The sequence below is a fragment of the Aegilops tauschii genome, chromosome 1 (genome assembly GCF_002575655.3).
Source record: "Aegilops tauschii subsp. strangulata cultivar AL8/78 chromosome 1, Aet v6.0, whole genome shotgun sequence".
Classification (NCBI taxonomy): Eukaryota; Viridiplantae; Streptophyta; class Magnoliopsida; order Poales; family Poaceae; genus Aegilops; species Aegilops tauschii.
This window is the reverse complement of record NC_053035.3, coordinates 293,827,082-293,847,148: the sequence shown is the minus strand read 5'-3', so window position 1 is coordinate 293,847,148 and position 20,067 is coordinate 293,827,082. Positions and strand designations below refer to the sequence as shown.

General features: G+C 45.9%; 2 protein-coding genes across 3 annotated transcripts; one reads left to right on the top strand and one right to left on the bottom strand.

Annotated features, from left to right (window-relative positions):
- The first annotated feature begins 2,720 nt into the window (after window positions 1–2,720).
- LOC109784662 (inactive poly [ADP-ribose] polymerase RCD1) lies at window positions 2,721–7,379 on the top strand. Of its 2 annotated transcripts, none has more exons than XR_012181539.1 (7): window positions 2,721–3,070; window positions 4,194–5,482; window positions 5,785–6,026; window positions 6,147–6,232; window positions 6,305–6,718; window positions 6,820–6,915; window positions 7,059–7,379. XR_012181539.1 is itself a non-coding variant. In XM_020343262.4 (7 exons), exons 2-7 carry the CDS (start codon window positions 4,371–4,373, stop codon window positions 7,116–7,118), a joined length of 1,779 nt encoding a protein of 592 aa, XP_020198851.1. In that variant the 5' UTR covers window positions 2,721–3,070; window positions 4,194–4,370; the 3' UTR covers window positions 7,119–7,379. The 2 variants fall into 2 exon arrangements, 1 of the variants encoding a protein (XP_020198851.1); XM_020343262.4 differs by having other exon boundaries at window positions 6,536–6,718.
- A 79-nt stretch (window positions 7,380–7,458) lies between these two features.
- On the bottom strand, window positions 7,459–12,468 carry LOC109784663 (probable inactive shikimate kinase like 2, chloroplastic). The gene is made up of 9 exons (XM_020343263.3): window positions 12,173–12,468; window positions 10,028–11,440; window positions 8,993–9,183; window positions 8,722–8,916; window positions 8,476–8,537; window positions 8,308–8,374; window positions 8,111–8,229; window positions 7,851–8,027; window positions 7,459–7,720 (listed from the first exon to the last, which is right to left on the bottom strand). The coding sequence occupies exons 2-9, from the start codon at window positions 10,247–10,249 to the stop codon at window positions 7,617–7,619; spliced, it is 1,137 nt and encodes a 378-aa protein (XP_020198852.1). The 5' UTR covers window positions 10,250–11,440; window positions 12,173–12,468; the 3' UTR covers window positions 7,459–7,616.
- Between the last annotated feature and the right edge of the window lie 7,599 nt (window positions 12,469–20,067).

Sequence of the window (20,067 nt, the reverse complement as noted above, 5' to 3'; positions counted from 1 at the left end):
GACAGTTGCGGTTCTGGATTTGGAGTGCTTTGGGTTGCTCGAATCAAATACCGACCATTGATGATACTCTCATGGAATGGTGCGGCACGAGGACCTCTCACAGTTGTCCATTGCTGTATTTTTTTGGCAAATCTGTCCCCTTTAAGTTACTTGAGGCACATATATCCCCTGGGAAAAAACTAATTTGGAATCTGGCCCCTGGGGTCGGTGCCACATAGCATGGCGCCGAAGTTGTACATGTGGGCGCCACCCTAAACGATGCCGAGATGTACATGTGGGCGCCACACTAAACGGCGCCGAGATGTACATGTTCGGTGCCATGCTATATTGAGCCAATCAAATCTGGCTCTTAGGGTTCCCATGGGCCCATCTGGGGTCGGCGCCACATAGCATGCCGGCGAACATGGGGACTAGATTCCAAATTAGTTTTATGCATGGGCCAGATGTGCTTGAAATCGCTCAGAGGGCCAGATTTGTCAAAAATTACTCCATTGCGAGAGCTCATGACCATCATCACGCTCACCATGTGGGAGAATTGAAAACACCGAAATGCGATGGTTTTTGATGAGGCCACTCCTTCAGTTCAAAATGCCATCTCAAATGTTTTTTTTTCGCGAATACGCAAGCTGCGTATCTTTGCATTGATAGAAGAAGAGTTTACAGCAAGAGGTTACAACCACACGCAAGCCATGTACGCTAGAGGCATGATCGCGGGCGGTGGAGCAGACAGAACAAGGGGCTGCTCATCCCCAAAACGCAAAAAGTCTAACTCTTAGGAATGATGTTGCTAATCCCTGCGGCGCCGGCCTTGGCCCATAGGCGCACCTCGTCTTTGATGGTTGTGGTGAGGTGGGAGAGGGATGGCCGATCGTGGTCGAAGACACAACCATTGCGGTGTTTCCAAATCTCCCAAGCAGTGAGGATGATGATGGAAGCGAGGCCTTTGCGAGCGGGGGTGGACGCATGGTTTATAAAGGTTGCCCACCAAGTTTGGAAGGGGGTGTTGCCATCGGGAAGGCTAGTAGGAGCTCATGCCCAGGCCAGGATCTCGTGCCAAATCTGCCTGGAGAAGGAGCAGCCCGCAAGGAGGTGCTGCATGGTCTCGGGCTCTTGGTCGCAAAGGGCGCACATGTTGTCGTCAGAGAGGCCGTGTCGGAGTAGGCGGTCCATCGTCCAGCAACGCTCTTGCATCGCGAGCCACATGAAGAACTTGATGCGAAGAGGTGCCCATGGCTTCCACGTGAGTTTCGAATGATCGTCACCGCAGGACCCGCAGAAAAGGGCCTGGCAGCAGGAGCTGGCCGAGTAGAGGCCAGAGGCCATCCATCTCCAAGTAAGGGTGTCGGGGGTGGCCGAGAGCTCGAGAGCTCGACATGCCGGATCTGCCGCCAAAGGTCAACGACCATCTCAAATGTGGCCAAGGAGGGTAGTACTTGGAGTTCGGATGACCTACTTAGAGGAGATCTATCTCTCTTTTTTGCAACGCTTGATGGGTGAGGTAGCGACAAGTAGTAGTGTGCGGTTCTAGGGCATACGGTGTTTTTTTGCGTCCAGGAACGTAAAATTTATTGTTGTAACGCTATGATGGTGGGCTCTTCACCCCTTTCTTCTACTCCCTCCTTACCATATTGTTAGGCATACTAGTTTTAGCACGAAAATTAACGCATCAATCATCGTTAATTGAGCCATCTTAGCAGGAAGCGTCCACGACTCAAAAAACGAGGAGGAAGGCATGCACAACCTCTTGGGACCATCTCCAGGAAATTAGCGATACTCTATAACAACTCCAGAGAGGAAATCGACTGCATGCGTCTTACATATTGAGACTGCATGTAAAAACTAATACGCCTGACAAAATGGGAAGGAGGGAGTATCAATTTATGATACACACTCGTGTGTATTCTAGAAAAAATTCATACAAGACAAAGAAGAAGCAATACTTTGAATTCCAAGCAGTTCATGCACCCAAGGCAACTAGAGCTCAACATAGTCAACTACACTGACTCGATTAAGGTCTTATTGACCAACTAATTGTGTGAAAAGAAAACTGCACCTCCAACGGCGACGAGCTTATAAGAAAATGACTCGAACATCTATATGCTGCCACTTAGAGTCGCGAGTAAATTAAGGGCTAGCCTTTTCAAACGAGCTTCGTTTTCTCTGGTATGGCTGCCGATGACTGGGACAGAAATAGTCTTGAAAGTACGCAGCCTCGACGAGAGCATACTTACTTAATTACATGTGGTATGTATCGTATAGATACATACTACGTCGGTTGATAGATAGGTTCGTGAAACATGCAGTGCAATTGCGATGTATACCCAAGCCATAAGAAAATCAAATCGGAGGCCAACACGAAGTTCCATCAGGAGCACGTCACCCCGTACTCGACATGAACGAACCCCAATAATGCACGCAACCGGTCCGGACGTCAAAAAAACTAGTGCTAGACGGCGAATATCTGGCATCACGGACGGACGGACGGCTGCGGGCGGGGCAGAGAACGTTGACCGCGGGTGTGAACCGTCCGATCGCTGGATGTCGGCATCACGGCGTCCCCATTTTGCTTACGGCCCAAGAAAAATCGTTCCGGCCACGCAACTTGGCATCCAAGTTTAGCGCACCCCGCCCCACCGCCAGGCGGGCCCGACCCGCACCAGGACCCGCGTGTCGGCCGCGGAGGCGGTGGGTGGAGCACAATAAGGTCGCAAGTGGGCACGACAAAGGCGTGGACCCGCGTTATTTCTCCGCCCAATAATATTTCCCCCACCGCCGCACGGCTCCTCTACCCCCGACCTTCCTCTCGCCTTTGCCCCCGCCCCCGCCCCCGCCCCCTTGCCGCCGCCGCAGCGTTTCTCCGAGCCGAGTCCTTTGCTTTGACCAGCCACGTATCGCCGCCGGCCGAGGGAGCGTCTTCGGCGGGGTAGCTCCGGCAATCGCAGCCGGGGGATAAAGTGGGCTCCGTAGGGGAGTCCTAGGGGGGGGGGGGGTGACAGGGGGTTAGATCGGGCAAGATGAACCGCTCAATATCCTCCGCCGTGACCCCTGCTGATGCTGCCGCTAACCCTAGGTAAGCGTCGGTCGGTGAATCGATCGATTCGGCTCGCCCCGTGCATGGATCTACGCGACCCGCCCGATTGTTAGGCCGTGTGTGATAATTTTATATCTGTATATGTTCGATCTGGTGTATTTTCTTTTGTGAGAATTAGCTAGGCTTTTTTGTTCGGTTTCGATCATCTCTGGCACCGGGAAGCTGGTTGTTGACTGCTAAAGTTGTAGATTTAGGATTTACGTAGTGGATTCCGTGCACCCTTGACTCGCTAAATATTAAAAATTCCATCTTTGTTGTGAATTTCGCGTTAGCTTATCTCCATCTTGTTTGTGTGGTGAGGAACTAGTTATTTTCATCACAACTTTGCTAGATTCAACTTGAGACATCATTTGCCTTTTACTTCATGTAATTTCCTGATTAGGCCAGCTGTTTCAAATAATATTTGGCTTACGAAGCATATTTTCGTGCGCAGGTGAATACATGATAGTTCTGCGTCGTAATCGTAATATCTGAGCCCCGTTATTAACGCAATAGATTTTTTCAAGCCATATATCCTGTGATTTTCTCATTAGGCCAGCTGTTTCAAATATTTGGTCAACGAAGCGTTTTTCGCGCTTAGATGAATATGTGTTTGTTTGGGGTGATAATTATAAATTTTGAGCCCAATTAATGCAGTAGGTTTTTTAAAGCCCTGTTCTCCTGATTAGGCAAGCTGTTTCAAATATTTGGTTTACCAAGCATAATTTTCGCGCGCAAATGAATACATGATAGTTCCGGGTGATAATTGTAATTTCTGAGCCCATTAATGCAATAGCTGTCTCAAGCGCGCTATATATGACTGAACTCTTGTGCTCACACCCTTCAACAAATGGCGGTTTCTGCATATGAGGACTTTATGGGTGCAAATCAATAGATAATTCCATATTGAAGTATTTTGCTTTTTATTTTATTTTATCTAGTTCGTTGTTTGTCGTGCTAATGTAACATGATAGTTTTGGGGAATTTACTCGTATGTTTAGCTGCCGACAGAGTACTGAGATCTTTGATTTGCATATATTCTGTTTGCTTGATTTAAGATATTCTAGTTTTTTTGTCCTTTTTCTGTTCGTCGCTTATAAGACCGACTATCTTCCCTTTTCAGGTTTCCTACTCTTTTGCCCTTATCTCACCCGACCGATATTCTTTTTCTCCTCGTCGATATTGAAGTAGTCTATGCTCAGAGGTTCCTCCATTAGCTTAGTGTAAATATTAGACTTGTTGGGGTTTAGTTTGCTAGAAGGAATTAGTCTCTGCTTGGTGTTCATTTCTGCTTGCTACAATGGCTGCGATGAACGAAAAGGTGTTGGCTAAATGTGGACAGAATATAGTTAGCCTCAAGAGGAAGTGGGACAGCCCCGCTGCATATCATGCTGATGCCTGCCACACCTCTCAATCGCATCAGCATCCTACTGGAAACTCTGATATCAGGTTGTATGTTGGTGAAGATCGCAAGGCGAACATCGCATGCCACTTTAACAAGCAGATTTTACAGAGCTATCAGAACTACATGACCAGTGCATCACCTAAGCGTATTCTGCTCCGCCAAAGTGGCAACTGGAAAGAATTTCCAGAAAAAATTGTCAAGCTGGCTCAAGTTGATTTCCGGACAAAGAAGACCATCACAGAAGTAGGATACCAGAACCAGCTATTTTTGCTGGACTTTGTCCACATGACATTCATTGACTCAAAGTCAGGTCTACAGAGGCCAATCGCCTGGATTGATGACAATGGAAGGCGTTACTTCCCAGAAGTTCTTATTGAAGATCAGATAGTATATAGGAGGAAAGATCTCGGCAATGGAGATCATGTCTATGTTAGAGCTGAGCCTAACGGGGCACGTGAAATAAATGACCAGTATGGAGCATCAGAGAGTTCCGCAGAAAGCTCAAACTTTGAGTCCAGTACTGAAGAGGTTTCCAGTGCTAAGAGAGTTAGAGCCGAGAAGGGTATCATCAGGAAAATAAATTGTGATCATAGAGAAACTGTGGGAGAGAATGAACCACACACTTTGCTGCCTGCAGTCTTTAGTTGTCAACCACAGCAAGATAAGCTGGGCGGGCAATCACGTGCTCAAGGAACTACCTCTGTTGTGCAGAAGATGTTGCTGCAGGGAATGGGTACTGCTATTGGTTCCAAGGATATTATTGGAATCCACCGAACGCCATTCTTGAATAATTATAGAGAAGACCGCTATGATCTCTTCCAAAAGCAGGCAGAGATTACTAAATCTCAGCATGGTAATGCAAATGTGCGTTATGCTTGGCTTCCTTGCTCGAAAGCTGCTGTGGATGAAATGATGCTGAATGGCACCTTGCAAGTTAAAAAGCCCACTAGGTGTCCACCCTATGGAACTGGCGTACTCCTTGCACCAGCTAACTGCTCCATTAACTGGTATGTGCTCCTGTCTCGTATCATCTGCTGGCAAAAAACTTACTTGAATGTTCTGAGCATCTACTCCCCTCCATCATTTTTGTTTAGTATATATTCACATCTGTCTTATTCTTGCCATATGTGTTTCCTTATTTGTAGATAAATAGTTTCTGGCACCATTTATTTACTTCCACTTGCATGTTCACATGTTTTTAGTTGTCAACTTACCATTGTATTTTTTTGTCTATTATTTGTTTCTATTTTTTGACACTTCCTGTCCCTAACCATTGCAAAAATTCAATATTTTGTATTACTTTCTGCAGTGTGAATTACTCTGATGTTGATGAAAATGGCATCATCTATGTGATGTTGTGCCGGGTTGTAATGGGGAACGTAGAAATAGTTCACCATGGATCTAAGCAGCACCAGCCTAGTAACGAGTATTTTGATAGCGGTGTAGATGACCTAAAAAACCCGCAGCATTACATTGTATGGGATATGAATCTGAATAGTCACATCTATTCTGAATTTGTAGTCACCATCAAATTGCCATCTAAAGCCAAAGGTAATTAATCGCAACTACTGTGTCATCATTTTAGAAATTTAATTTAATTTAGCTTTGTGCAGTTCATAACAAATGTCAATCTAAATTTTCTTACAAGTCAGCCTTCTCATTTTGTTTCAGATTCCCTCTTCACACAAGAAGATTGTCATGATTCATCTGATGCTTCACTGGTCTTGAGTCCAAGTTCGGCCGACAGTGTGTCACAGGTGAGGTTCTTTACATTGGGAGTTGATAAAGATGGTACTGTCATACTAGAGTCAACTTCTGTTCTCATACAGACAAGTTCCACTGTTGGAGCAGCAGGAGCATTCAGTTATTCAGATTGCGTGTCTGACTCAACAATTGACCTGTGCTTCCATTATGAGATTATAACTTCGAGCTGATTGTAGTCTTAATGTTTCATAGAAATCTCCAAATATGATAAGTTTCCTGTTATTACCAATGTCATGTCAGTTATGTTGGGTGAGTCACAAAACACCAGTTGATAATGTTCTTCTGTGTGGAAACAGGACATGAATCTTGAGGCATCTCCAGCATTGGGTGGTCAGTATGAAGCCCCCATGTTAGGAGGATCAATGGCAAAAGCTCCAAGTACACCTTGGATGCCTTTTTCCATGTTATTTGCTGCTATTTCAACCAAACTTCCTCGTGAGAAAATGGACATGATCAATAACTGTTATGAAGAATTCAAGGTCTGCTATTCATCAGTTCTTGGTTGTTATATTCTCAATTGAAAACTGGCCTTCCCCTTCTTGTTGGAGCCCGAGTTGACTTGTGTTTGTGTTTATAACAGGCCAAGAAAATAAGCAGAATTGACCTAGTGAAGAGGCTGCGTCTCATAGTTGGTGACAGAATGCTGGTATCCACAATAATTCGGCTCCAAGATAAGGTGTGGACCTTCTCTCTTCTGAGGCGCTGTTAGCTCCTGATTCATTATCTGCCCGTTTAACACACAACTTTGTGCTCCTAGGGCACTATAGAATAGCAACATTTAGTTAATCTAAGTATAAGCTTGTGTTTATCTTTTAACAGTTGCCTCCGATGGCGAAGCGGGAAGCAGCAAATGCTCCAGCCAAGGCACGAGGTCAGTGACCATGATGGATTGGAGGAAGGAACTGGTCGACTTGTTATCATGAGTTGGAAAGGAATGTAGTCTTCTGAGTTTATTTGCGTCTGTCTGTGAATCTGCCGCTCTGTCTGTCTGTCTGTTTTAGTAGTTGCAAAGAGGAAACTGTCCAAGTATACTTGTGAACCTAAGATGGTTTCAAGGGGGAAGAATCCTTGTTTACCCTCCTAGTTTGTTTTTTGTCCAATCAACATTGAGTTTAGTTAATAATTGCCATTTTCTGTTAATTTTCTTGATTGTGTGTTTATTCTCGCGTGTGTGTCGACTTCTGCTCAGTGGTAGAGAGCGACCCTGATAATTGCATCGTTGGATCGGGTGAACTAGAGAGTTTGGCATTTCATACTCTTGGTCCTGAATAAGAGTATTTTTCCCGCTTTGCACGGACAGGCTTGTGTACATCCTTAAGCAACGGAATAAAGTCTTGAAAAAAGAAGAGAAAAGAAAAAAGGGCTCTTGAAGCTGGACTAGATGTTGGTGGGCGGGGCATCTGATTGAGGATCCCAGCCGGGTGGCTCGATGTTGGGCCAGTCCCCTCGACAGCCTAGCCTGATGTAAAGGCTCTTCTTCCCTGCCATTCCAACACCAAATCAGTGGCAAATTTTGTCTGCTAGGTTTCTTACCAAACACTCGAGTGATGCCATTTTTCTTGCAGATATGCACCTAGTGAAAGGGAATCTAAATGTAGTGGTGTTGCGTACCTGCTAGCTTCTTGTCTGCCAAGGTGAGCTGCTTCAAGGCAACAAGGCAGCCCTGTGCCACAGCTCGCGTGTACTCCGGGTCCCATCCACCCAGCTTCACCACCACATCAGCCTTGGCATAAGCCACGCTAACAGTGCTAACGCTTCTCCGGGCTTCCTCTTTGGCAGAGGCCTCGTCTGCACCCCCAGCACAGCATAGCAGCAGGTCAACAAAGAAGAACCAGATAATCATCAACCAAGCGAAAGGCTTCCTTCCTCACCACCGGCCTCGGACACCGACAACCACACCGTGAACCCGGAATGAAGATACTGCCATTTGTCGAACCTGCTCGCCGCTCCTTGCTTGCCACCCAGAGTCGCTACCACGGTACGGACATGGCTGCAACACACACATTTTTACTTGGCAAGTGATCAGCCAAAGCAAGCAAAGAAGCTCCAAAGAAAAAGAAAACCTGACCTGCTAAGGCTTTCTAGGACAACACACTCCGCTTCAGCTACAGAGTCCACTCCTTCCGAGGCCGCCCCTACAGGTAACTACATGTAGTTTAACTCACTGCAGTGGCAATGATCTATGTTCTATTTTAGCACCGAAATGAATACGCATTTTAGCACCAAAATGACGTACAGGTGTCAACAGACTTTTGAGTGGCACTCTCTAGCAGCTCACTTGTACAAACTGGGAGATACCTGCAAACACGCAGCAAAACACATTTCAGGAGCCTCATCTGCTATAGAACCAACAATTGTGGTAGTATCTGTGGCAGCGAATCTAAGAGTAGGACATATATCTATATATTGGTTAAAAAGGCGCAGCAGAAACAAGGATGCAATAGGTTAAGTAGTTTCTATAATAGGACAGCAATGCACGCACCCGATGCCCTCAGCGATCTCTTTAGCGACCGCCTCGTTAATATCCGTGGAGTCACCAACTATGTGAACGCTGATCCCCGTCAACAACTGTGTGATCCCAGCAGTGAGGGATTTCCAAGATTCATCAATGTCGGGCCATTTCAGCTCTTGCTCGACTTTCTTCAGGTTCACCACCAACTGATCCTCGTCAATGAACCTGTAACAATGAGATGAGTGAGCGGATAAATCCTCACAGGCAAGAGTCCGCCCGCTACTGAATTACCAAGACATACCATATCGTCTCAGAAGACTTAACCCTGTCGAATAGCGTTCCAACATTCATCAAAGTCCTCAGTGTTCCATCAGACTTGGCTCTGATGAGCAGGGACATGTCATCGACATCAACAAAAACATCTCTTGAACTCTCAATGCCAAGCTTTCCGATGTCTAGCCTCAGCTCCACCTCTCCGTTTGTATCGGTAAACTATATAGGTACATATAACCTCAGCTGATTATTTTTAACGACATGACAAGCTGCATATTTTCCAACATCGTATCTAGTCCCTACATATTGGTTATGATAATATCTTGTATTATGGGACGGAGGGAGTAAAAGTTTGGAGTGGATTCACAGAAGGGGAGTTTTCAGTAGGTTAACGAACAGATATCCACCTCTTATACCCCGTTTTTTTTTTGCGACTGACCTCTTATACCCCTTATAGGAGCTTGCAGAGATAGGCACACATGTGGTTCGGGACTAAAAGGAAAAGGCTATATTATGAAGCATAAATCTCGTAACATGTCATCTTTCGATCGAGAAAGATGCGGTACCATACTTTTGCAAGGGAAGTGTTATAGTGGTGTTCATGATTAACATATGGGCACAAACAGATAAACGCAGAATGATCTGTAAAATGTTTATTTATTTATTTTATGTACTGCAATGTGCAGATGCGTTTGATGGGGTACGCAGGAATGCATAGCTGAGAAATCAGCAAGATGGGAGACCAAGGAAAAGCTTAAAAACGAAATGCATATACTTGGGTTTTCTGAATAGATCCCCTGGCGTTCTTCTTCTAATATAACAGGGTTTATTATGAAATCATGTGCAGCACACTGAAGTACTAGTAAGGTGTCGCCAAGGTAGGGATATCAAGATTTCTATCATACAATCATATGTTGGTAATGGTACCGTGAGGTGACAGAATTGGGAAAAGGGATAGGTTGCTCACCCACACGGACGCGCAGAAGCAGATAAGGTAAGAAAAATGAAGTGCACAAGCAGGGGCAGTGGGGGACAAAGACAAGACATCGGTAGCTTAGCTTGCCTCGTAGTCGTGCGCTGCGGCCGGAGACGCCGACAGGGAGGTCCGGGGGCGGAAGCGGAGGCGGCTCGCCGGCGGGGAGGCAGCAAGGAGAGAGCGACGCCAAGCTGGCCGATGAAGAGGAAGGCGAGACGCACGGGAGTAAGTTGCGATGTGCCGGCTGTGGTTTGCGGGGAAGGAGGAGGAGGAGCAGCAGGTGGTGGCTGCAATGGACATGGCCGCCATTATTCTAGCATGAGCGCACACTTCTGTGTCCGTGTGTGTGAGGCGAGGACTGCCTTAGCTATATTGAGAATGTATCCAGTGCAACGAGCTAACTCGTGCAACGAATGCACCATGACCCGTCAGATTGGAATCAGAGGGACAGGATCTGGGCTGCTGGTACATTTTACAAAGGGAACCTTGTAGTATTATTGAATGCTACGAATAGTACTGCCCAATCCTGTATTGATGCCCAATCCTGCTGTTGTTTGCGGAGACGTGATCAAACCGAACTTTTTTGTTTGACCAAGTTGAAAAATCATTTTCTCAAGTTTTAAAAAGAGATTTTCTTCAGTAGACTTGGTTACTGTGACCAATCCATTAGTAGTGAGAGTAAATTTTGACACACTTGTTCTACACATGCAATACTCACCTTTGAACTGATGCAACGAGTATATATAACAAAAAAACCTGAACGAACTACGCCTGCAAACAGTGATTTTCTTCTAATAGACACAGATTTAATGGATCTACTCATCTGTGAGGTTTCTAGTTACAACCGTACATTACATAGCTTAACTGTATCCATCAAGTGTGATTGTCAGGTAACATATCTCAAGGCTTAACACTAACCTAAACGAGCAAGCTTATCAAAATACCCAAACCACACAAACCAACCCCAGTTACATCAACTCACGGCTTAACACTAATCATGGATTGCATGGCGCCATCCCCTCTGTTTTCCGTTGCACTTCACTGAATATGTACTGGCTCTGAAACTCCAAGTACGAACAATACAACTGCCTGGTAGAAAGAAACATGATTCTATCATATAAGGGGTACCCTGCAGTCCAAAGAACAAATTCAGGAAAAAAAACAGAACTTAAGCGATCCAGGCAAGGCCATGCTAAGATCAAAAGTGATTTGGTTGGACAACAATTGTCTTTATAATGCTGAAAAACTAAGACATATTTGCAGAATTAAATCTTGTTTGAGTGTCTATTAGAAGTGTCTCACTTGCTAAAGTACAGAGCAAGAATTTCTGATGATGATGCTAAAAATATCTATTACAGATGAACATCTTCTCACTTATCTTCAAAGTTTCAGATGATGATGCTGAACATGTTCTCAATTATCTTCCAAGTTTCAGATGATGAATGATGCTGAACATGTTCTCACTTATCTTCAAAGTTTCAGATGATGCTGCTGCTGCTGCTGCAGTACAGAGCAACAACACACATGAGAAAAAGGAATTGTGCTCAGTACACATAATAATAAGGTTGTGCTAATTGGCCAAATAGTCACATGAGCACAATGTATAGCAGTTGTCTGGAAAATGAAGTTACACATAAAGACAAATCAAATCTTGAAATCTATGTGAAGCTAGGCTTAGCAATTCCCTTTCTAGGTCATACAATCAACTTCCTGAAGCTAACAGTAAGGCTCATTCAGAGTTACATAGAATAATTATACAGAACTGGATAAACCAATCATATGCATGCTTCAACAAAACGCCTGCAAATGTGAGCTTCTAGTTCTAGGTAATCATTTTTCACGTAAAAACTATTGCGTGTACACATCACAGGAAAAAGTAGTAATTGACATCACAGAAAAAAAGTAGTAATGAACAAACTCTTGCCGTGTACGCGGGCTCACAGGTAATCATTTTTCACATACATACTCAGTCGTTCATGTACGACTTTAGTATAAATTGAGCGAAGTACTTGACTAATTATCAGAGCAGACATAGCACATCTATATTCCTCTCTAACAATTGTAATTAGTGATAAAATTTCACCATTATGGTTGCATCTCGTACATCAATTCAGTGCCCATACTGTCCAATTTCTGAAATGGGTTCAAACGAATTTGGGCAACTGAGGAGGAATCAGAAGAACCAATATGGCTGCCCATGAATAATATAAGAACGAAATACAGTGCACATACCTCGGATCGTTGAGCTGTAATGGCGGATGGACGGATCCTATGCAGCAGTACGGTCCATCCACAGAGCTACAACCTCGCGTCGCTACATAGGCGCAAGCGCAATCACACCGAGCCGCCGCTCAACTACATGATTTGGATCCTGGGCGCTGGTGTTTCAACGCCGGCGGTCCGAGAGGGAGAGGGAGTTCTCGAGGAAGAGGAGAGGGAGACGCCAAGTCACCCAATTTTTCTGCTAACCCTAGCTCAACCTAGCGCCCTGGTTCAGTGGTACAGAAGATGGCGAAAGGGGAAGAAACAAAGTGGAGTTTGGAGGTTGTTTGGCTCGATTTTGCTACACTTCAAGGTCCCTTTGCAAAATGTACCAGCACCCACATCTTTGATTGATCCTGTCCCTCATATTCCAATCTGACGGCTCATGTGAAGCCGGCGCATCTGGTGCACGAGTTGGCTCGTTGCACTGGATACGTTCTCTAGCTATATTCCCGTGAGAGTAAGAGACGAACAAATTTTATTTTACATCAAAGTAAGAGACTTAGGATCTCCAGCCATTTGGCCCCCAGCGCACCCGGCAAAGGGCTTTCCGCGTTTGCGCCGGCAGTTTTTCCGGTCCGGGGGAATCAATTTTTAGCCGCGCCCTCAGGTTTCGGCCCCCAAACGCAAAAAATATTCAAAGTTCTCTTTTCCCGCAAAACGACACAAGTTCGGGGATCATCATGCCACAGGTCGGCGATCATCGTGTCACAGGTCGGTGATCGAACATAGCCAAAGTCCGGCGATCAAAAGAGTAGGAACCATAGACATGGAACTCAAACGACAGGCTCCTCTACTGTAGGGCTGGGAGAGGTCGGCGGCGTCGGCGTTGTGGGCACAGCTGCGGTGCTCGGCGTGGGCGTAGTGGCAGTGGTCGCGCTCCGCCACGTACCACGCCTTCACCTGCTGGTTCATCGTCGCCATGTCTGCTCCCATCAGGAATGACAGGTCCGTGTTCCTCTTCTTCGCGGCGACGTTGGTCCTGAGAAGATCGAGCTTGGCGTCTTGCTTCCTCATCAACGCCGACCACCTCGCCTCAGATTTCTTCTCCCTCTTGGTGGCGTGGCTCTTAGCATCGGCGATGCACTGTTCTATCGGCGATTGCAGCCGTTCGGCAGCGGGTGCCGCGTCCCTCGCTGCTTTGGCTCTTTTGTTGCCATCAGGACGCCCTTCCGTCGCCGCCGAGGCAGGCGCGTGGGTTGTAGACACCGTCCTTGGTCTTGGCGAGAGCGAGCCGGCACTCTGTCCATTTCTCGCACGACTCGATCCTGGTGAACACATGAAGGAACTTGAACTCCCGGTCGTTGTTGTCCTGGCGAAATAGGTCAAACATTCGAACCATCTGCACAGACGAAGAACAAGTGTCGGCGAAGCACACGGTGAAGAGCTGGGCCGGCGAGCGATGGACATACCTGACGCTTGACATTGGCGCCGCTCTCCGGGCGAGCCATGACCTCCTCCTGAATCTCATGTCACTTGTTGCATCTCATGCCACTTGTTGCAGTCCTGCTGGATGGTCGCCCAATCGTTGGCCATGGCCTTCTCGCAGCTGTCCATGTGGATGCTGGCGAAGTCGGGGTCAACCAACTTGTGCTCGTCGAACGCCGTCTCGACCCCTCTCCAGTAGGTGTCGGTGTTCTGATTCGCGTCGGTGATCGGGTTGATGCTGACAGTCTTCCATGCTTCGGCGAGGCACTCGTCTTCCTTTGGCGTCTATTTGACGCGAGGCTCGCCCGTCCTGGCGGTGGACGACCGCTTCTTCTTTCTCGCTTTGGCTGCTGGCTCTACCGGTTCTTCCTCTTCCACCTCCTCCTCGGCATCGACGTGCTCAACGTCCTCCATGTCGACGGTGGTGTCCAGTGTCTCGTATTGCGTGTGGAACCCAAGGCACGAAGCCGCGACGACTGAGCCGTTCGTGATGATCTCGTCCATGTCGGCGTCGGTGCTGCTGAACTGTGGCGCCGATCTAGGTGCGAAGGGTAGGGGTCCACGACGCACAGTCGGCGCAGGCGAGCCTGAGTATGTCGGCGGCGAGTAGTCGTACTGGGTGTTGAGGCCGGCGGTAAATGCGGGGGAGGGCATGCGCCAGTCGGGGTTGAAGACGGGGGGGGGGGGCAGCGCAAAGCCATGCAGGAAGGTGATGTTGGGGTTGAAGCCGCCAAGCTCATCGCCGTCCGTGTAGTAAGGCGAGCGCGCGTACCCGTTGGGAAACGTTGCATGGAAAACAAAAAAAATTCTACGCACACGCAATTATCTATCCATGGAGATGCATAGCAACGAGGGGGAGAGTGTGTCTACTTACCCTCGTAGACCATAAACGGAAGCGTTTAACAACGCGATTGATGTAACCGAACTTCTTCTAGCACGGACCGATCAAGTACCGAACGTACGGCACCTCCGAGTTCTGCACACGTTCAGCTCGGTGACGTCCCTCGCCTTCTTGATCCAGCAAGATGTCAAGGTAGTAGATGAGTTCCGTCAGCACGACGGCATGGTGACGGTGATGGTGAGGTGATCTCCGCAGGGCTTCGCCTAAGCACTACGAAAATATGACCGGGGTGTAAACGATGGAGGGGGGCGCCGCACACGGCTAGGCAATTGTCTGGTGTGTGCTAGGGGTGCCCCTCCCACATATATATAGATGGGAGGGAGGGAGAGGCCAGCAGGCGCCCCAAGTAGGACTGAATCCTACTTGGGCTCCTCCCAAGCCCCCCCCCCCCCCCGCCATACATGCCGGAGGGGGAAGGAAAGAGGAGGGGGGAGAAAGGGAAGGGGGAGGTCGAATCCCCCCCTTTCCTTTCTCTTCCCCTCTTTCCTTCTCCCCCCGGTTCGGCCCATATGGGGGGCGCACCAGGCCTGGTGGCTGGTGCGTTTCCCCTATTGGCCCATAAGGCCCATATCTTTTGCCGCGATGCCCGGAACCCCTTCCGATGACCCGATATGTACCCGGTACCCTCCGGAACACTTCCGGTGTCCGAATACTATCGTCCTATATATCAATCTTTACCTCGCGACCATTTCGAGACTCATCGTCATGTCCATGATCTCATCCTGGACTCCAAACAATATTCGGTCACCAAATCACATAACTCATATAATACTATATCGTCACCAAACATTAAGCGTGCAGACCCTACGGGTTCGAGAACTATATAGACATGACCGAGACACCTCTCCGGACAATAACCAATAGCGGAACCTGAATGCTCATATTGGCTCCTACATATTTTACGAAGATCTTTATCGGTCGAATCGTTATGACAACATACGTTGTTCCCTTTGTCTATCGGTATGTTACTTGCCTGAGATTCGATCGTCGGTATCTTCATACCTAGTTCAATCTCGTTACCGACAAGTCTCTTTACTCGTTCCATAATACATCACCTCATGACTAACTCCTTAGTCGTTTGCTTGCAAGCTTATGATGTGTATTACCGAGAGGGCCCAGAGACACCTCTCCGATACTCGGAGTGACAAATCCTAATCTCGATCTATGCCAACTCAACAAACACCTTCGGAGATACCTGTAGAGCATCTTTATAATCACCCAGTTACGTTGTGATGTTTGATAGCACACAAGGCATTCCTCCGGTATCCGGGAGTTGCATAATCTCATAGTCGAAGGAATAGGTATTTGACATGAAGAAAGCAATAGCAATAAAACTGAACGATCATTATGCTAAGCTAACGGATGCGTCTTATACTCTTATCCATCACATCATTCTCCTAATGATGTGATCTCGTTATCAAACGACAACACATGTCCATGGTCAGGAAACTTTAACCATCTTTGATCAACGAGCTAGTCTAGTAGAGGCATACTAGGGACGCGGTATTTGTTTATGTATTCACACATGTATTTAAGTTTCCGATCAATACAATTCTAGCATGAATAATAAACCTTTATCATGAATAAGGAAATATAAGATAACAACTTTATTATTGCCTCTAGGGCATATTTCCTTTAGTCTCCCACTTGCACTAGAGTCAATAATCTAGATTACATTGTAATGAATGTAACACCCATGGAGTCTTGGTGTTGATCATGTTTTGCTCGCGAAAGAGGCTTAGTCAACGGGTCTGCTACATTCAGATCCGTATGTATCTTGCAAATTTCTATGTCTCCCTCCTTGACTTGTTCATGAATGGAGTTGAAGCGTCTCTTGATGTGTTTGGTTCTCTTGTGAAATCTGGATTCCTTCGCCAAGGCAATTGCTCCAGTATTGTCAGAAAAGATTTTCATTGGACCCGATGCACTAGGTATTACACCTATATCAGATATGACCTCCTTCATTTGCTGCTTCCGAAGCAGCTATGTATTCCGCTTCACACGTAAAACCCGCCACGATGCTCTGCTTGGAACTGCACCAACTGACAGGTCCACCATTCAATATAAACACGTATCCGGTTTATAACTTAGATTCATCCGGATCAGTGTCGAAACTAGCAACGATGTAACCATTTACGACGAGCTCTTCATCACCTCCATAAACGAGAAACATATCCTTTGTCCTTTTCAGGTACTCCGGGATGTTCTTGATCGCTGTCCAGTGATCCACTCCTGGATTACTTTGGTAGCTCCCTGCCAGACTTATGACAATGCACACATCAGGTCTGGTACACAACATAGCATACATGATAGAACCTATGTCTGAGGCATAGGGAATGCCTTTCATTTTCTCTCTATCTTCTGAAGTGGTCGGGCTTTGAGTTTGACTCAATTTCACACCTTGCAACACAGGCAAGAACCCTTTCTTTGACTGATCCATTTTGAACTTCTTCAAAACTTTGTCAAGGTATGTGCTTTGTGAAAGTCCTATCGAGCGTCTTGATCTATCTCTATAGATCCTGATGCCCAATATATAAGCAGCTTCACCGAGGTCTTTCATTGAAAAACTCTTATTCAAGTATCCTTTTATGCTATCCAGAAATTCTACATCATTTTCAATCAACAATATGTCATCCACATATAATATTAGAAATGCTACAGAGCTCCCACTCACTTTCTTGTAAATACAGGTTTCTCTGAAAGTCTGTATAAAACCATATGCTTTGATCACCTCATCAAAGCGTATATTCCAACTCCGAGATGCTTGCATCAGTCCATAGATGGATCGCTGGAGCTTGCACACTTTGTTAGCACCTTTAGGATCGACAAAACCTTCTGGTTGCATCATATACAACTCTTCTCTAAGAAATCCATTAAGGAATGTAGTTTTGACGTCCATTTGCCAGATTTCATACTCATAAAATGCGGCAATTCCTAACATGATTCAGACAGACTTAAGCATCGCTACGGGTGAGAAAGTCTCATCGTAGTCAACTCCTTGACCTTGTTGAAAACCGTTAGCGACAAGTCGAGCTTCGTAGACAGTAACATTACCATCATCGGCAGTCTTCTTCTTGAAGATCCATTTATTCTCTATGGCTCGCTGATCATCGGGCAAGTCCACCAAAGTCCACACTTTGTTCTCATACATAGATCCTATCTCAGATTTCATGGCCTCAAGCCATTTATGGGAATCTGGGCTCATCATAGCTTCTTCATAGTTCGTAGGTTCGCCATGGTCTAGTGACATGACTTCTAGGACAGGATTACAGTACCACTCTGGTGCGGAACGTGCTCTGTTCGACCTACGAGGTCCAGTAGTAACTTGATCTGAAGTTTCATGATCATCATCATTAGCTTCCTCTCTAGTTGGTGTAGGCATCACGGGAACGGATTTCTGATGTGCTACTTTCCAATTCGAGAGAAGGTACAATTACCTCATCAAGTTCTACTTTCCTCCCACTCATTTCTTTTGAGAGAAACTCCTCTAGAAATGTTCCATTCTTGGCAACAAAGATCTTGCCTTCGGATCTGTGTTAGAAGGTGTACCCAATTGTTTTCTTAGGGTATCCTATGAAGACGCACTTCTCCGGTTTGGGTTCGAGCTTATCAGGCTGAAGCCTTTTGACATAAGTGTCGCAACCCCAAACTTTAAGAAACGACAACTTAGGTTTCTTGCCAAACCACAGCTCATATGGTGACGTCTCAACGGATTTAGACGGTGCCCTATTTAACGTGAATGCAACTGTCTCTAATGCATAACCCCAAAACGATAGTGGTAAATCGATAAGAGACACCATAAATCGCATCATATCTAATAAAGTATGGTTACGACGTTCGGACACACCATTACGCTATGGTGTTCCAGGTGGCGTGAGTTGTGAAACTATTCCACATTGTTTTAAATGAAGGCCAAACTCGTAACTCAAATATTCGCCTCCACGATCAGATCGTAGAAATTTTATTTTCTTATTACGATGATTCTCTACTTCACTCTGAAATTCTTTGAACTTTTCAAATGTTTCAGACTTGTGTTTCATTAATTAAGTAGATATACCCATATCTTCTCAAATCATCTGTGAATGTTAGAAAATAACGATACCGCCGCGTGCGTCAACACTCATTGGACCGCATACATCGGTATGTATTATTTCCAATAAGTCATTGGCTCGCTCCATTGTTCCGGAGAACGGAATTTTAGTCATCTTGCCCATGAGGCATGATTCGCAAGTATCAAATGGTTCATAATCAAGTGATTCCAAAAGCCCATCTGCATGGAGTTTCTTCATGCGCTTTACACCAATATGACCTAAACGGCAGTGCCACAAATATGTTGCACTATCATTATCAACTTTGCAGTTTTTGGCGTCAATATTATGAATATGTGTATCACTGCAATCGAGATTCAACAAAAATAGACCACTCTTCAAGTGTGCATGACCATAAAGATATTACTCATATAAATAGAACAACCATTGTTCTCCGATTTAAATGAATAACTGTCTCGCACTAAACAAGATCCAGATATAATGTTCATGCTCAACACTGGCACCAAATAACAATTATTCAGGTCGAAAACTAATCCCGAAGGTAGATGTAGAGGTAGCGTGCCGACGGCGATCACATCGACTTTGGAACCATTCCCGACGCGCATCGTCACCTCGTCCTTAGCCAATCTTCGTTTAATCTGCAGCACCTGTTTCGAGTTACAAATATGAGCAACCAAACCAGTATCAAATACCCACGCGCTACTACGAGCATTAGTAAAGTATACATCAATAACATTTTTTATCAAATATACCTTTGTTCACGTTGCCATCCTTCTTATCCGCCAAATACGTGGGGCAGTTCCGCTTCTAGTGACCAGTCCCTTTGCAGTAGAAGCACTCAGTTTCAGGCTTAGGTCCAGTTTTGGGCTTCTTTCCGGGAGTGGTAACTTGCTTGCCATTCTTCTTGAAGTTCCCCTTCTTTCCCTTGCCCTTTTTCTTGAAACTAGTGGTCTGGTTAACCATCAACACTTGATTTCTACCTCCGCAGTTTTGAGCATTGCGAAGAGCTCAGGAATTGTCTTGTCCATCCCTTGCATATTATAGTTTCATCACGAAGCCTTTGTAGCTTGGTGACAGTGATTGAAGAACTCTGTCAATAACACTATCATCTGGAAGATTAACTCCCAGCTGAGTCAAGTGATTATGATATCCAGACATTCTGAGTATGTGTTCACTGACAGAACTATTCTCCTCCATCTTGCAGCTATAGAACTTGTTGGAGACTTCATATCTCTCAACCCGGGCATTTGCTTGGAATATGAACTTCAATTCCTGGAACATCTCATATGCTCCATGATGTTCAAAACGTCTTTGAAGACCCGATTCTAAGCCATAAAGCATGGCACACTGAACTATCAAGTAGTAATCAGATCAAGCTTGCCAGACGTTCAAAACATCAGCATCTGCTCCTGCAGCAAGCCTTTCACCTAGCGGTGCATCAAGGACATAATTCTTCTGTGTAGCAATGAGGATAATCCTCAAGTTAC

Coding starts and splice junctions, on each gene's coding strand:
- LOC109784662 (XM_020343262.4), top strand. CDS start 4,371: ATGGCTGCGATGAACGAAAAGGTGTTGGCTAAATGTGGACAGAATATA. Junction 6,027..6,146: donor ATTGCCATCTAAAGCCAAAG/GTAATTAATCGC, acceptor ATTTTGTTTCAG/ATTCCCTCTTCACACAAGAA. Junction 6,233..6,535: donor CGGCCGACAGTGTGTCACAG/GTGAGGTTCTTT, acceptor GTGTGGAAACAG/GACATGAATCTTGAGGCATC.
- LOC109784663 (XM_020343263.3), bottom strand. CDS start 10,249: ATGGCGGCCATGTCCATTGCAGCCACCACCTGCTGCTCCTCCTCCTCC. Junction 9,184..10,027: donor CCGCAGCGCACGACTACGAG/GCAAGCTAAGCT, acceptor GTACCTATATAG/TTTACCGATACAAACGGAGA. Junction 8,375..8,475: donor TCAAAAGTCTGTTGACACCT/GTACGTCATTTT, acceptor AGTTACCTGTAG/GGGCGGCCTCGGAAGGAGTG.